General features: G+C 35.6%; 1 protein-coding gene across 9 annotated transcripts in view; it reads left to right on the top strand.

The window, feature by feature from the left end:
* UNC13C (unc-13 homolog C) overlaps positions 1 to 17,826 on the top strand; it is a 179,196-nt gene that overhangs the window by 109,194 nt on the left and 52,176 nt on the right. For all 9 annotated transcript variants that reach the window (XM_083870705.1, XM_083870706.1, XM_083870702.1 and 6 more), the window contains 5 exons: positions 186 to 336; positions 2,822 to 2,890; positions 4,142 to 4,231; positions 5,039 to 5,167; positions 13,911 to 14,044. In XM_083870705.1, the coding sequence (XP_083726831.1) occupies positions 186 to 336; positions 2,822 to 2,890; positions 4,142 to 4,231; positions 5,039 to 5,167; positions 13,911 to 14,044 (573 nt within the window). The remainder of the gene's footprint in view (positions 1 to 185; positions 337 to 2,821; positions 2,891 to 4,141; positions 4,232 to 5,038; positions 5,168 to 13,910; positions 14,045 to 17,826) is intronic.

Genomic DNA, 17,826 nt, shown 5'->3' with positions numbered 1-17,826 from the left:
GAAAATATCAGTGTGCAACAAGTGGCAATTATACCAAACATGTCTGGTTTTTCTTCATATACATCTGTACATTTTTCCAGGAGGTAACCAGAAAGTTACATCATTGGGGTTAAAAAGAAATTATAATGAGAGAAGAAGTAGATTCCCTTTCATCTTTAGTAACTGTTGGTTTGTTTGAATTGCAGGCACTTTTCGTGTCTCTCTTCTAAATACATGTGCCCTGGTGTTCCAGCAGTTATGAGTACATTGTTGGCCAATATAAATGCTTTCTATGCTCATACAACAGCAGCAACTAATGTATCTGCCTCAGATCGCTTCGCTGCTACTAACTTTGGGGTAAGTAGATTTACTAGATTTTCTTTTTTAATAAAGTTCTGGTATTTTTTTTTCCCCTGAGTATATTCCATATTAACTTCTACACTGAATTATTTCTTTTAATTGCTCATTTTAGAGAGTGAGGGTTGTTAGCTTTTGAAATTTTTACACTGAGTCTTTAAAATCAATTGTTACAAAAGCCAGAGAGGATGCTGCTCAGCTCCTTGTGGGGCATAGAGGGTTGAAATCTCTGGCACACATTCACAGTACTAAAATCTCCAACAAACAGGTTTTTGCTTTATTGCAGTGGGCCTTGCAAACTGCTAACTGCATAGACTAAGTATTGGATGCAATTCCTTTCTTGGGCTGTGTCATCAGTGAACTCATGTGAACCTAATGGATATAGCCATAAATGCTGCTCATAGGTGCTAAAATATAAGGCTGGAAAGACTATATCATTTTCAGCAAATTGATTTTTTTTTTTAAGCTATAGAAGTGAAATGTTAGGTTTTAAATAACTATTTTCCTGTTACAGACCTTAAAAAGAGGAAAGAATAAACTAATTTTTCAGCACAAGTGTTTATACTCTCTCTTATTTTTGCTGGTGCATTTTCCAGGTCCTGGATTTAGGTATCAGAAATTTTAGCAGGAATAGTAGCATTTCAGGATGTGGTAAAACTTTTTTGTTATTGGTAAATTTTCTTCTGTAATAAGTATCTTGCAGTGTGGACTTCTTAGTCTTTGAACATGATAATAAATAAAGATACATTCATTTTTTATTCTGATTTCTTCACCTACTCTCACAGGAAATTGAGAGCAGGAAGGCAGAGCAATAATTCAGAGAAATTGCCTTCATAGCTCCAGTATTACATATGATAGAGAGCAAGTATAAACACTTGTGCTGAAAATTTTTTTTTTTTTTTTTTTTTTTTTGAAGTAGGGCTTTTATTTGTAGGGCTGATATCAAAGGTATATTTGATGTAACAGTTTTCATAAAATACCATTTATTGACATGAAATAAAATATTAATAATAATTAAAATTCAAAATTTCAAGTTTTATTTGATGTAGTGTTAAAGGCACTAGTACTCTTCTCCTACATTAGAATAATAGAGGAATTATGAATTTTAGATTTTCAAGACAAAATTATGAAATTCTGTATTTGGAGGAGTAAACCAAGAATGACTTAATATCTTTGTTGAAACAAGTCTTGTCTTTCAATGTTCAAGCTTTATTAGACCTTTCACTTTGATGCAACTTTTGAAATTCAAGATGGTTTTGCTGGGGTTTTTATCCTTTTTTTCCATTTTTCAAATCACCAGAACTACTTTTGTCCTCAGACTGGGCAGAGACTAAGTCCTTTCTCTGATGTTAATGCTCGTTTGCCTTTGACGCAATTCCAATCCAATTCATAGTTCAACAGATGGATAGGAAAAGAGTAGTAGACATCACTAATAGAGATTTGGAGCTCTTTTTTCAAACAATTGACTTATAGGCAAAATATTAGATTATTCTTCTCTCCTGGGTCAAAAGGCATTTGTTAGTGAATAGCTGCACATCATTCATCAGAAAGAGCATCTCAAATTCAAGTCCTCAGGCTACAGCTGGGAATGATTTGGCTGACTGAATATTTCAGTACAGATTTATAACATGACAAAAAAGTTCTCTTTTGATTGATCCCTGAAGGGAGCCGTGCCAAATTAGTGGGGTTTGGTGCAGGTTAGAACTCCACTGATGAGAGACAGTGCACAAAGACTCTATTTTCAAATTACTGATCATCACATTTGGGGGATGGTGCAGATACAATCAGTGAAGCCTGAGAGCTATTAGCTGCTGCTTCTTCCAGAAATCTGCTGCTTTCACATAGGCTGAGATTTCAGTTTTGTGCAGTAGACTATGGAATATGTTCTAACATGGTAATTAGAAACTCTCATTAGTATTACTTGAAAATGGCACGACTCAGCTGGAAATCACACAGCAAAATATTTTCAGTGCTCCTTCATCTATCAAGATAACAAGTTAATCTTCATATTCAAAAGGAAAAAAAATAATTGCATTGTATTAGTACTATTTATTCCTACTAAAGCTACTGTTTCAGAAGTATAATCTTCAGTCATACTTTTGCACCAAATTTTGTTGTAAATGAACATCATTTTTTATTATAGGAAAAGGGAGGTGTTTTCTTCAAGAGTTTAATCAATTTCAGGACAAATATAAGACAGGAAAATATTGCATCACAAAATCTTTGTGACCTCACTAAGGTATTGGACAGCTGCACAGTATTTAATCATTCCAGATATACAATATAGATAGAAAGGGAAAATAAAGTGAAAGAGGATGCATCACCTGGCCTTGAAACAGTGTTTCAAACCATCCATTGTATATGAAATAATGGAAAACAAATGGATTTTCAAATAAGTTAAGAGTGGAAAGAAGCATTCTAAAACCCCAGCAATTACAGGAACCTGCAAATTCTAGTGCAACATATTCTCGTTTTCTTTTTACAGAGAGAGAAGTTCATAAAGCTGCTGGATCAATTGCACAATTCTCTGAGGATCGATTTATCTAAATACAGGGTATGTATATGTAATACGATGTGTTCTATCTAGAGCCAACATGAGACCCCAAATCATTTGGAACAAAATTGTATAGAATTTAGAACCAATATATAGAACCAATATTTTTCCAATTTGACAAAAAGAAAAGGCTTAATAATTTCTTCCCTAAAGCTAAGAATAAGTCAAGGAATAAGCACATATTAAAGAAAGAATAGTATGCAACAACTTTGATTAAATTGGTCTATAACTAGTCTTCAGCTGATTAATTTTATTCATCTGGGAATTACCTTCACTGACTCAGGTAGTGCAAAGTGAAGTCACATTTTTTCTGAGACTGTCATGTTTGCTACAACTTGCATGCTAATATTGTAGTAATGTTGAAAAAGTCTTTTCTCCCTGTTTTTCTATGTGGTGGAAAGTTTCACTTCTGCCTCCTGCAATCTCCTTCCACTGAGGTGTGCTCCAAAGGCAGCCTCTCAGGAAGGCCTGCACTGGGTACCTGCCAGTGGTTCTGAACTCCCTCTCCTTCTCCAGTCCACTGGATCATGAAACTTTTGGACAATATTTAAGTTAGGGCTTCGTCACCTGTGGCTCTCCTTTCAGCTTCTAGGAATGGGCAGCCCTCCCCATCAAAGACTTCTGGCCTGCTCTGTAAAACTGGAGGAGAAATGGAATGTTTAAAAGAACCCCAAGGCATTAAAGGGAGTGGAAGTTGTGCATACTTAGTTTTTAGGACCATATCCTTCAGGAAGGAGATATGTTCATCCTAAGTTCTTTTAGTTTTGAAGAATGCCATCCAGATAGTATCGTAGCATAAGGCTGATGATTCATTAGTAGGAAGTTATTTAAATAACACTACTTTACATCAGTCTGTTAACCCAGAGACTGTAGCAAAAATTTAGTATATTATTTCTACATTAAGCTTACTACTGCATTTATGCCTACAAGTGATGTATATGCTATGTAAAACCCATTAATTATTATCCTTAGCAACAGTTTCCAGACTTCTTTACTCCATTCGTGTTTTGGGAATATCACAATATTTTAAATTATTGATATTACAAGTGCAGGAGCATTATCAAAGGTGTATCTATTCATGTCCAAGTGATACTCATCTTGAACTACCTCACAGGCAGAACTCGGGTAACATGAACATCTCTAATCCTTCCAAGCAGCACCTTATGTTTTCTTAGAGAGTTTCTGACTAGTTGTTCAAGGATTTTATCTGTAAATCAAAATTTTCACGATTCTTTCTTTCCCTGCTTCCAGGATAATTTTCCTGCCAGCAATTCTGAAAGACTCCAAGATCTGAAATCAACTGTGGACCTGCTAACCAGCATTACTTTTTTTCGGATGAAGGTATTGTCCTTTACTTGCACAAATAAATTTCCTGAAGGAAACAAAAAATTTACCTTTTTAATTAGTTTAAAGTCAAGTCACATAAAGCATACTTAGTTGAACTCCTTAGGAGTCATACAGAGTAGTGGTTTTCTACTGATATAATAAAAACACAAGTCAAACACCAAAATAGATCTGATAACTATTCACCTCAGTTATAACCTTATTCTCTTCAAAGGTTGATATCTAAATGAGCAATGGAAATATTTTTGTAATGGAATGGTAAACACTGATATTACTGAATTAAGAGAAACACAAAGCAACCTTTGTCATAATACCATGTGATTCCATTGCATTAGGCAACTACATAAAGAGAATTACAATAATCCATTAAGTTAAAGTTTGAATTAATGTATCCTGAAATGGAGTAAAAAGATTAACCCTTTGCTTTACATAAATAACTGCTATTTGGCTGATATTCTTATTCAAAGGAAAGCACATCATTATGTGGTTTAATTATTTCCTAAATAATAAAAAAACTTACAAAATGTAAACCCTAAGATGTAAAGATGCAAACTCTTGGGCAAACATACCTCTTTCATCATATAAATATTTTAATTCAAATAAAACTTAGTGATAAAATCTACTTGAATGTGTTTTAATGTATCTTTGAACTAAATCCACCTTAATTCAATACAATTTTAATTATTTTTGTCATTGCTTTATTTGAACTCTTTTCAGCCTGTAGTACAGAACTACATTCAACATTTGGATTTTTTGTGTTCAATCTAATTCTGACATTCTCCTATTTATGAAATACTTAATTAGGTCCTGGAATTGCAGAGTCCCCCTCGAGCTAGTACTGTGGTGAAAGACTGTGTAAGAGCCTGCCTGGATTCAACTTATAAATACATTTTTGATAATTGCTATGATCTCTACTCCCAATTAGTGGATCAGGTAAGGTCAAAATGAACTTCTTTTGTGCCATTGCTCATTCATTATTGTTAGTTTGCCTTTAGTGAACAGAACGCCTTCTGGTGCTCCTTCATCTCAAAGCACTGAGATCTTCATTTTATTTATGCATGGAGGAGCAATATACCATAAATACACTCATACACAGCTATGATCTTTAAAATGTTTAACATGAGTCTCAAAATGGACACATTAATTCATAATGTATTTATCAAGTTGGACATGACTGTGAAATTGTGCAGTGGTTTGGGGGAAGATGACATTTGATTGATTACTGTTCATTTAAGGTCTGTAACAGGAGAATAGTTATTTAAACCCTAACATTTCACTTCTGTAGCTTGAAAAAGAGATTAATTTGCTGAAAATGATATAGTCTTTTCAGCCTTATATTTTAGCACCTATGATGCATACTTGGATCCCAGCTTTAGTAACTGCTTTAAGAAAGCAGAGGATAATTCTGAAACATTTCTTAATAATAATCTGTCAGGTTGAACTGTCAATGCAAAATAATTACAGCATTTGTTGTGTTCCAAATGTCATGCAATATGTCATTCTATAAGTAATGTTAGAATTATTTAATATCTTAAAGGAGCATCATATCTTTATCATATTACCTCCTTGTAACAGGAGGTAATCTGTATTTGCTTTCTGGAGGGTACACTGAAAAAATGGTAGTTCTGTGACTCTTCCAGCCTTGAACATGACTAACTAAGTTATTTGGCAAATGCACTTTTTTGTATGTGTATATAATAAATAATAATACTCATCCTAATGCTATAAGACTTCAAATGAAATTTATTTGAAAGCATAGTTTACTTAAATCCAGAATATGAACTCTTGTATTTTAGGAGAGGTGATACTTGCTATCTATTCAACATTTCTGAAACGAGAAATTTTTTTTCTCATGTTGGATTCCTGTTATGTGAGAAAACTTAACTGTAGCCTTGAATGTAAGAATTTCTCACCAGCATCAATAAGCACTCCACACTTAGTGCTGATGTGTTTTTATCCTACAACAGATTATATTGTAAGCAGAGTAGGAGCATAAATTAGTGGAAGGAGCAGCTTCGGGCATTGCATCTATTTACGTCACAAAATGTTCTGTTTTCTCGCTAACATTTACTCTGCAGCAATTTGATCTTGTCTGGTAAATATAATATGAAGTGCTGCTAGACTGGGTATTACATAAGTCTGCAGTTTATCAGTAGATTCTAGTCCTCAGTAAACAGCTAAAAGTGATGAAGTCTTACCTCTGCAAAGCATTGTGACAACTGCAAAAGCTTATCTGCATTCAAAAAATTCACAACTTTTTAATGTGATTCCATATAGTCATTTCACCTGTCTATTTTAAAATATGGTTTTAAAGTGCAGGGATATTACAGCTTTTCTGCTTGGTAGACAATGTAAAACTTGCTTAAGTAAGGATTCTCTCCAAATTATACTTGAGGCAGAATAGGCAATATGGTTATTATATTTTTCTCTCATACAACTCTACTTAATGGGGGAGAAATAAGAAGTCCTGAAATAAATAAAAAAAAATTTGCAAGTATTCACTCAGTTGGAAAATGGAGTTAACTGCATTTCACTGTATTTCTGCACCTCTTGTGTTCTCTTTCACAAGATTTCCAGCAGGGGCAGTTTTATGAGGAAACTTTAAGCAGACAATTAATTGTCTGTGCAGGTACAATCACCAATCAGTGCAAGAAACTTCAATGAAGGTGTGTAAGAAGCAAAATTTAAAATAAATGGATTGCATTCAAAATAATTCATTTCTAACAACAAATCACATCAGCAATCAAACAAAAAATTCAAGCAACGGTCATATATAATTTTAATGCCAGACAGTCAAACTTTGTTTCACAGAAGGTGGCAATGACAATTCTGAGAAGTATAACTGGTCTAGTGTTAATTGAGAGGTGAGTAAAATTAATTCAAAAGACTGCCTAAATTCTACATCAGCTCTTGAGTTGTACAAGGAGACGTTTTTCAGCATGATCCTCTTATGGTTTCCAATCAATATATCCAAATGTGCATTTGGTTTTAGGAACACTTAAGTATGCAACTTGTTTGAACCTCTAGCTCTGGAGGCTTTCCAGTGAATCTGGGTGACTGGCTTGTGGTACCACTGTTACAATGAAGCAGTAACCAATATTGTAATTAACATTTCATTAGCTTTGTGTCCAAGCCCCTTAGATTAGACCAGATTCCACCCTTAAGTCTTCCTCAGTAACCATTCCCTTATCTCTGCTCTCCTCCCCATCAGGTTAGGTCTCCTCCCCTCAGAGGGAGGGAGTTCATCCTAGCGTGGTTCAGCACAGGAGGTTCATGTTTTAGCTGCACAGCTGAGCTTTGAGCTGTGTGTACTGAGAACTGAAATCGATGAGCCCCAAAGCAACAAGAAATGATTCTTATGTAGGTCAGCACCTGCTCTCACTCAGGGGAAGGACTGGCAGCTGTTGTCCTGCTGAGACTCCTGCATGCTCAGGGTCTGTATCTGTGTGTAACTCAGGGTAACCACCTTCTGCAGTTGCTCTTGGCTGCAGCCTAAAATTCTCAGAGATGCATGCCATAATATTTCTAGAAAATATGCTTCAGGTCTGATTGTGTGGGATTTTTTAAGTTTGGGGTGAAAATACAGCAATGACTGTTACAATTGAGGGCACTCGAACTGGAGTATTTGGATGTTTGCCATGATAAATGCAACAAGTTAATCACAAAATATGCTCAGCAGTCTCCAATTTCTCTTTTTATTACTCTCTACCTTTGTGTCAGGCAGACAATCACCGTTAAAAAGCTAATGTCTTGCAGCAAAATAGCACCCCTGAGGATACTTCCTGGGGTGAAGCACTGCAAATGCTAACAGTATGAAAAAATGTCATACTACAGTTCCCCACCAGAATACAAAGAACAGCTGATGGCAAAAACCAATGACTACTACAGACAGTAAAACATGATAGCCTGACAGTCTTACTGACATGCATATTACCATCCTCATTATTGGAGGCAAAGCCCTCTGGTGAAGAACTATCTAGTTCCTTATGCAGCACATGCAATATTTTCTCTTTTTAATTAACAGTTATCTGAGTGAAGTGCTTAGCTCCCCTATGTTAAAAAAAATGTCCTAGAGAATTAGTTTAGGAAGCACTTTGATAGTTTTCTGACTCAATTTACAGATATGTCACTCTTTCTGTTTTCTTGAGAAAACAAATTTTGAAATCTTGGCTGGTGCTCACAGTGACTGAAGTCTCTTCAATAATTCTTTTTGCAGTCCTCTCCACTGAGTGACACCAATGAAGTGCAGACCATACCCTTCACGTTATCTGACGAGCTCTTGATCAGTACAAATAATTTCATGACTGATGGCACCAATATACTGGAATAAAACACTGGAGTACTTTGTATTTGACACCAGCTCATCAGGATAGACCTGATATTCTACCCGATGTTAGGGTAGAATGTAAGGTATTAACTTCAGTCTGCTCAGCTCTGCATGTTGTCACAGCACAGCTTGGGGCAGACAGGGAGGTAGCAAAAAACAATTGACTTGTTCAGGAGCCAGGTGTGGTACAGCTGCAGCAGCACAGCACTCCGCCCTTGCCATTTATCTCTTGCAGGGGCACAGCACCTTGGCTTGGGTTGATGATGTACTAAAAGCATCCCAGCTCTGGGAATTCAAGTTGTAGATGAGCAAGTGGATGGGTCAATGCTTTGAGAGCTGGCTCAGTTTTGCTTTACTCAGCTGTGAGTCCCTGGTCACTTTTCCATTTGGGATTTGGGCATCCAAGCCCAACAGCTGTTTTTAAATGTGTACTTTTTTCTCTTTAGTATAAATGACAAAAAAATAGATTATTAATCTCTTATACTGCAAAAGCTGAAGCATGACTGTGGTCTGTGGTTTTCAAACATATTCAGAAGTATGAAGTGGGAAATAAAGTGCAGTAGCAAAAGCTGTTTACTACGGAGAGTCCTATTTTTCAGGCGTGCAGATTTCATTGTCAAGTAATACTTTTTGTACCCTTTGTTATATTTCCATATTGCTTTAGATGGACTGAAAAGGTTCTGACTTGTTCAAATTTGGCATGCAGAGGCTCCTTAGAGATCTTTCCTTGTGTTGCAGCATTGTGTTTGATGGGCAGCATGTTAACCACAGTAATAGAAAAACATTTGGAACATTACCTCAGAACAAAAGGATTTTGTGCTATGGTATTTCCAGCTTCATTATGAGAATTCTCTGTCAGAGGAAGACAAAATCTTATAGATACAATTTCTTCTTAGCAGCTTGTCTGGGAACACTGGTTAGAAAGTCAAAGAGCTTGCAATAAGTGAGGACTCACTTTGGGTTTTCTCCATATATTCCCTGCAGAAGCAGAACACTTCTGGGTGAGTGGGTCAGACCAAAACCACAGTATCACTTGGCTGGCCTCTGCAGAGGAGCTGTGCATGTTACACTGCTCTGAACAGATAGACTGCTTAAACCAGCTCTATTCACATGCCAGTCCTTGAAGACAAAGGCTGACAATTCTTGATGAGAATTAATCCAAAAGAATTCTGTTCCACTTCAGTTGGTACTGGAGAATACATAAAGTTGCCTGGAGAAGGTGTGGGTGCCCATCCCTGGAAGTGTTTGAGGCCAATTTGAATGGGACTCTGGGGTCTAGTGGAAGTTTTCCCTGCCCACAGCAGGAGGATGCAAAAAGATGATCTTTGATATCACTTCCAACTCAAACCATTCTGTGGTTCTGTGATGATTCTTCGAATAGGATTTCAATTTTAAATAAGTTAATGGTTTAGGAGTTAGTTACTGTGCAACAGCACTGCACAGGGAAATCCCTCACAGGTTTTGAATGCATGTCTGCAAGTGGTTTCTGGCTTTAGGCTCTCTTGAATAAATTCTGTAAAGCCAAATTTTAATTCTTTTAGATATTAAAGATATCATAAAAATCACATAAAATTCTAAAAATAGGCAGGTGTACTATGGGAATGTCTGCATATGTGTGTATTTTATATATAGTGCATATTGTATAGTTGCTGGTCATTCTATATTAAGTAATATTATATGTAATATAAGTAATAAATACGCAGTTTTAACTATGAAAGAATTGTTAAGATTAATATTTCATGATCTAAGACTTGTCTATAAAATTACCCTCTGTAGCCTTGTGCTGATTAAGGCTACTGTGTTGGTTTCCATTGAGTTTCCACTCTATCATTATTTATATAGAAAATACTGTATTCTGAAACCTAGCCTGGGGCTTGCAGCAGACAGCAATATATAACTTTCCGATATCAGAGGATTCAGTTTATCAAAGTCACACAGATACTAATGGATATTGATTGCACAAAACACAACAAAATAAAAACAAAGAAAATTAAACCAGACATTCATCCTATAATCTGGTAAAATCAGTGATGGAAGAAGTTGAAAGCCTTCTGTCTCTCAGACCAGGCTTTACAGATTTGTCTCAGGGTAATATAGATGTAGGTTTTAATCTTGCTTCACACTGTGTCAGAGATTGCTTTCTCCATTCTCAGCCACTTTTCTAGAGTACAAAATGTTTGCTTGTCAACAGTTTAGCCTTTTTTTTTTTTTACATTAAACTCAGAAAACTCCCTCTGCATTTTATTTTTTTTCTTTAAGAGAGTATCAAAACACCAATAATGATTTTGGAGGCTCTGTGCTGCATGATCTATTGCTTGCATATGAATTCAGGTCACTAGAATATTTCACAGTAAAAAAGAAAAACACGATTCAGTGTAAATAATATATTTAGATTCATATCCTATGAAAAATTGCTCTTACACACCTCCTCTTTCTGATTTTGATGTCTTATGTGGCAAAAGACAGAGTTACTACCTCTTTCAGATGTTGCATTAAAAAAAACCGCAGAGAATCTCCAGTACTTACTGTATTTGTGAATCTTAAGTGAAATAATACAACTTCTCTTTAAAAACACTTTTCTTATAAGGTGGTTGCTACCACTCTAGGGTGATACTAAAGACAAGAAGTGCCCAAGTCAATTAATATGAGAGTATAAAAACCTGTCTTCGTGAGATATTGTCTGCTCTTATTGCTTGTTTGATCTACCAGCAGAAGCCCCTTAGGAAATCATTGTTGTGCCTTTGGCCACTTAGTGAGCTTTTAAGTGTTGGACATCTTCTGGCATTTGATGGTTCTGTGCATGTGGGCAGCATTACCATCCACAGTGATCTTACAGGAGGTCAAAATATTTTAAATAGCCTTTCCTATGTGAAAAAGCTCATGGAAAATAAAGTGATTCTCCTAATTGGCAAACTTTCATTCATATCGGTATTTGAAAAGGTCTATTGGTTACTGGAAGAGCAGCCTGTGATTTGAGCTTGTGCAGTGCTGTGTCAAACAGAAACAGAAGACAGGAAACTTCAGAAAATCATTTATTTTAAAATTAAGAACCACTAATAGCATCAATTCAGTTAATCATTTTTTGATCTTGCTATATCAAGAATTTTTGTTCCTCTTGACCTTTTCAATTGTATTTTTAAGTAGTTCTCATTGTTACCATCTTCTACAATAATAAGTGGTATTTAGGGTCTCCTATATCTTCTCACTGTATTTGTGCCAGTGTGGTAATAATTAGGTATAATTAGGTATATCAGCTATTTAGTTCATGCTTTTACACTGACAGTTTCTTTCAAATGGGTATAATGAGAGTAAAAAAACCCTAGATTGAAATCAAATTTCCACCACTATAACAGCACTGCACCAAGCCTGCCAGAGCTCAGGAAGCATTTGGGCAATGCTGTCAAACACACAGTGTGGTTTTGGGCATTGCCCTGTGCAGGAATCCAGGAGCTGGACTCTGGTCCTTGTGGGCCCCTTCCAACTCGGAGTATTCCAGGATTCTGTAAGGCTTCTACAAAGACATCTGTTGTACATAAAGCAAATAATAGTACTGACTATTATGTATATAAATAAGGTTAAAAGAGCTTGAATGATTCTGAGAATTTCTAACACACTAGGTAGATTTTAGGATAAAGAATAGAAATAACAAGTAGGGATGGGCAGAGTATGCACTTTATTTTCAGGGCATAAAATTACCTCTGTAATGTGAGACTATTTCAAAAATACCTTCTCTGGGACTTTTGAAAAGGTCATACAGATTTTAAAGAGATTTCTTTTCCAGAAAATTTTTGTAGAAAGGACCTCCTTGTGCAACTATTACTTTGTAAATTAGTTACTTTTTGCTATCTGTGTTAAAGAACAGAATATTGCATTCTGTGATTCACATTCATAGCCATGAAAAGCTGTCTCAGCTACATGTCACTTGCTGTGAAATACATTTCTTGGATAAGATGCTGAACTACATATGAGGTGGCTTTGTCTTCTACAGCTGCCTTTCAGTTGGTTTAATTTAACAAACTTCTGAGAAAAAAAATGGTTTATTCAACATATATCTTTGATATAGAGACAAGACCTTTTTATTAAAAATATAATGTGTTCCAGGGAAAGCCCTTGTGAGTGACATTAATGCTCTAATGTCCATTTCTGTTTTGAAAAGCTCTCTCATTCGTATGCACAGTTGTTAATTGCTGGTGACGGCAGACCCACCATCCTTTGACCTGCTTCTGAGCTTTATTTCTTTTGCCTTAGACACTGAGGTGGTACCTTGTGGTTCAACTGAGCATGTAGTAGTGTGATTAATGATACTTGTCTAAAATATTCCACAGTGGCCACAAAAACAGTTTTGAATAGATGTTGTTGAAATTGCCTTTCTGCCATTCTAAATGCTATTCTCAGATAAAAGTTAATTGAGGTTAAAATAACTTTTAATTAATTCATTTTGACACTAATATAGTGTTAGGCATATTCAAAAAGATAGCAGGCCCATTGAAGTGGTCATAGTTGGACTATAGAGATTTTATATTTCTTATTCCATAGTTGGAATGAGAAATACAGGGAATATATGTTTAAACTTGCAGGATCACAGACATGTTTATTTTCTGATTTACTAGCTGAGACCTCTTTCAATCTCACACAGCAGGGTAGAAGAGCATGTGTAGATCTAGCATGTGCAGACATAGCTCTTTGTATCAGAAGTTATTTGTGTATGTGTCCATACAGAATTAAAAATATTTCTTTTCATATTTTGGTCCCTAGAATGAAGCTATTTATTGGATATTGATGAGGAATCCAATCCTTCTGCCAAGCAAAGAAATGTGAAATACTTTAGCCTGGAAATTGCGGGCTAAGAGTTCATAAATAAAACCTGTAGAGACAAAGTCTATCTGTAAATGCACATTTTAGTGAAATTAAAGAATGTAAAATTCTCAATAAAATAAAGTGAAACTCAACTGCTTCTTCATTTAGACCATATGTCATAAGCAGCTATTAGGCCAAATACCTTCAGCTTATAATTCAAAACAAAACATTTAGCACTCCTCGGCATTGATTTTTTCAGTCTTTATTGTGTTGGGTATAAAAGTTCTGCCTCAACAGGCAATTCTACCTGTGCTGAGTCTCAGCACAGCAAAGAATTTAATAATGTATCTAATTACAATGTGAGTGTGCAGTAAAAACCAAGTCTCTATTGATCTCCTTTGCTGACATGACAATCTTTGCACTATAGTTCTTTATATTTGTGCACAGCCAAGTACAGTTTTTCATACATTCTTCTCTGTTGGTTAGCTAGTCTTGGTCCAAAATTTCTAATATTTTTCTCTAATAAAAATATATTCAATCTTATTTTGACAGAGTAAGAAACAAGAAGTTCCTAAAGAAGAGCAGGGACCAACAACAAAGAATTTGGATTTCTGGGCACAGCTGATTACTCTGATGGTCACCATTATAGATGAAGATAAAACAGCATATACACCAATCTTGAACCAGTAAGTAATCACTTTCCCCAGAAAAATTAAGAATCATGGATTTATTAAAATAAGCATAAGAAATTCAGCTGATTCAGAAGTTGTATTTTAAATAGAATCTAGGTAGAGATTTTTATACAGAATGTAGCATTGACATAGTTTGATAAAAACTTAGTGCTCTGATAATGGCAATCTTTTTAGGAACATTAAAGACAGGTTTAGGAACATTAAAGACAGGTGGTATATGAGGCATCTCCAAATTTAAAGTAGCAAAATTTTCACTAGAGAAACAAATGGGTAGAAGGGAAATGTCAGTGGAGGGAATTTTCAGTGCAATGGTGTTAATGGTATGAGAGTATTGTGGCACACATGGTGCTCAAATCATGCTGAAACTCTTTTAGGTATGATTTTTAGGCATGTAATTGTAAAAACAAATGAACTTCACAAAAAAACCATCTTTGAATTTACAATTGTCTGGCCAGACTGATTTGAAAATGTATAAAGTGGAGAGCGGTATCCTGGAGATGGAAGTTGACTTCTCAGAATTGATGATTTAGCAGATGAGGGAGGTACAATCAATAACCAAGACAAGTCAAATAACTTAAGGTTGATACATGAGTAGAAAGGAGAGAAACAATCGATAAACAGAGAAAAAGGAGGCTGTGCTGGAGTTTGAACATGAAATATATAGAAAGAGTGCAAAGGAACATGTTTCACATATTACAGCTGGAGAAACAGGCCTCGCACTAATTGAAATGTGACGTGATGAGGCCCTGGGGAAATGTTTTAGCTCTTTGGAGCCATTTTACAGAGAGATTGCAGAAAATCTGGGCGTAGTCTGGCTGTGATGACTTATGCAAAAGTTAACATTGAAACCTATGTCTGTATTATGACTAAACAATTAATAGAGCTTTCTGCAATTTCATTTAATTGAATGCTCTGAAGGGGAGCAGAAACAATCTGTATTTTTTTCAGCCAAAATAGGGTAGATACTAGAAGGCACTTGTGTACATTGAGATGTGCTTGTCTGTTGATAAAAGGTACCATTCTATTTATGGCCCTACAGTAAAAGTGACAAACCTCCTGGTTATAACCAGAAGCTGAAAAATATTTCATTGACTTCTGACTCCTTCCTTTACTTGAAATAAATAAAGTATTGCTTCAGTCCTGGATAAATAAGCATTTCTTTGTTCAATCATCTGTTGCACTGACCTTATTAAAGAATAAGTTCTTACCCTATAGAGGAAAGAAAACACTTTTCCTGTTTACTCCATTTTTATGACATAGTGTCAAGTTTCTCCATTAATGAAAGCTCAACCTTTTGTCTGACAGTGTGTATAAATAATACAGTCATTGTAAAATATCTAATTGAGACAAATTCATATATGTGATTCATTTCAATCTCTTCATTGAAATTGGACAAGTGTAATTGCATGTTAATTATCCTAAAAATTGTCCTAGCTGGTTTTTTATACAACTGTGAGGGAGAAAGTAAAGGCATAAAGAACAGAATTCTTCTAAGGGGATTAGTAGGTTCCCTAAAGTACAGATGAATGATTGTGTAAGATGTGTAAGGAGAATCAGGAGTGGACGGAATTGGGACAGATTAAGGCAGAGAGCTTGTGCCTTTGACTTCTCTCTGTTTTTTGCTGTTGTTTTGTAAGTGAAAGAGTGAACACGGGGAATAACATGTCTTTTAGAAGTAGGAGACATCAGAAGTAAAAGCTGAAGAGGCTGTGGGTGGAAAAAAACTGAGAATGGTTCAGAGTTGCTTTGGATACATTTTTTTAAAAGAAAAGCTTATCCTAACGCAAAATCAACATGTAAAAACCATTGAGAAAAAATGAGACAGCCTCTTCCCCCTGCTTACCCCAGAAAAGAAAATGGGTTAAAATGGAAGAATGGGAAATATAAGCTGAATACACAAGAATACTGCAAAAATATGACTCCCTGTTAGAAATATATGGCCATGCACTGTCTCAGTGAAGTATTCAGGCCTGCATCCATTTGAATCCTATTTTAGAAATGAAGTAACCAAAGATCCCCAGGAGAGCATTCTGATTAAAGTTTTCACAATTGTATAATATTGCTCAGAATTCTACTCCTCAACCAGTTTTGGAAACCCTATTTTTATATCTGCCTTAGAGGGAAAAATTATGCTGTGATGGAGTAGTTTGAACTGTATCAGATTGTGAACCCAGATGAAACATGACATGATGGCCTCAGCAAGCATTGCAGCCACTGACAGACCATGCCAGGCCACTCAGTGGGAGTGTGGGGGCAACCTGCAGTTCTTACAGGACATGAGAAACTTGACAAGTTTGAGGGAAAAACATGGTCTGGTATTTAAGTTGTAAAATCCTCGTTCTAGTAGTTAAACAATGTAAAATGTGTTTGAAACTTGATTCACAGGCGAATCCAGGGCTTTCTGGAAATTTTAATATGCATTGTATGTGCTGGGAGACAGGAGAAATTGCTGTCAAGTAAAGTATCTATTCTAATAAAAGGAACATCAAATCAAGAACAAAATCTTCAAATCAAGTATGCTTCTGTATTTTGAAAGCAAGATCTAAACTTCAGGCCTCTGCATTTTTTATTTTTTTTTTTGCACATGTACTCAGAACAGTCAAGTTGTCACTGTAGTATAAATTTAAGAAACAAGACAGCTCTAGTGGGACTTTTAAATTTGTTCTTTACTGATCCTTAGATCATTGCAATGTTAAGATCTGTTTTCTCTGTGATCGCATTGTGTTCCATACAGTATGGAATGGACTAACACATGAAATCTGCAGGAACAGATTTCCTCATGCCATGCTTCAGGAGCTAAGATGTTTAATAACTCTGAAAAGTTGGGGGTAGTAACATATATTGTAGAAACAGCATAATTGTAACCTACCTGTCAGTGAGTTATGAAACATAGGTCAGTGGGAAATAAAATTATGGAAGTGAAAAAATTAGAGTACACTGTATCATGAATTGGACTGTGTCAGCCTATATAGAATGTTTCTTTCATGATGGAAAGTCTGTCTGATAGGTTTTGTGTCTTGATCAGTGATATTCCCCATTATCAATTATACTTTACTCTGTGGAAACATAGGAATATCACTTCTTTCATTGAACTTATGAACATTATCCTGTGTAACAAAGCTGTTCTCATTCTTTCACCCTACCCACTGCAGCTTCTCGTGTAACAATATAACACTGACAGACCAGATTAGTTATATAGACTATAGACACTGTCTTGCCCATTATTTTTTCTTTAGGGAAAGGAGTGTTAAAAATAAAGCTTTGGATAGATGAGGATAGGGCACAAAATGTAAGAATAAATGAGCTTTTTGCTCACAGTTTAAATAGAATATGTATTTTTCAAAATCCAGTAGAAATTTTGTCTCAAGGGTTAGTGAAGCAGTGGCCATGGCCAGAACTCCAGAGGTGGTGTGATCTATCCTCTTGCTGCATGCACAGCACAAAACTGAACATATTCATCCCCTAGGACTGATGAGATTTAGCACCTGGATGAGAATGAAGCCACCAAGTATGGAAAATGAGCTATTCTGAGAAAGTACATCTGAGGTTCAGAGACTTTGATGTTCTTAAAATGTAGCAGACTGGAGATTTGGCAGCAAAAGTTAAGAAAAAGCATTTTTAATTGTCATGATAGTATTTTTCGACTTTAGGGTTGAACTAGACATGCAGTACTGTCTGGGTTGCTTTGGGGGTTATATATGTTTGCTTATACACTGATTCTTTTCATTTTGTTGTAATATGAATTCAATTTCCTTCCATTGATCTGTGGTTTTATA

Source organism: Zosterops lateralis (genome assembly GCF_965231275.1).
Source record: "Zosterops lateralis genome assembly, chromosome: 13".
Classification (NCBI taxonomy): Eukaryota; Metazoa; Chordata; class Aves; order Passeriformes; family Zosteropidae; genus Zosterops; species Zosterops lateralis.
Note: the sequence above shows the minus strand (reverse complement) of the source record. Positions and strands in the feature narration are given on the sequence as shown.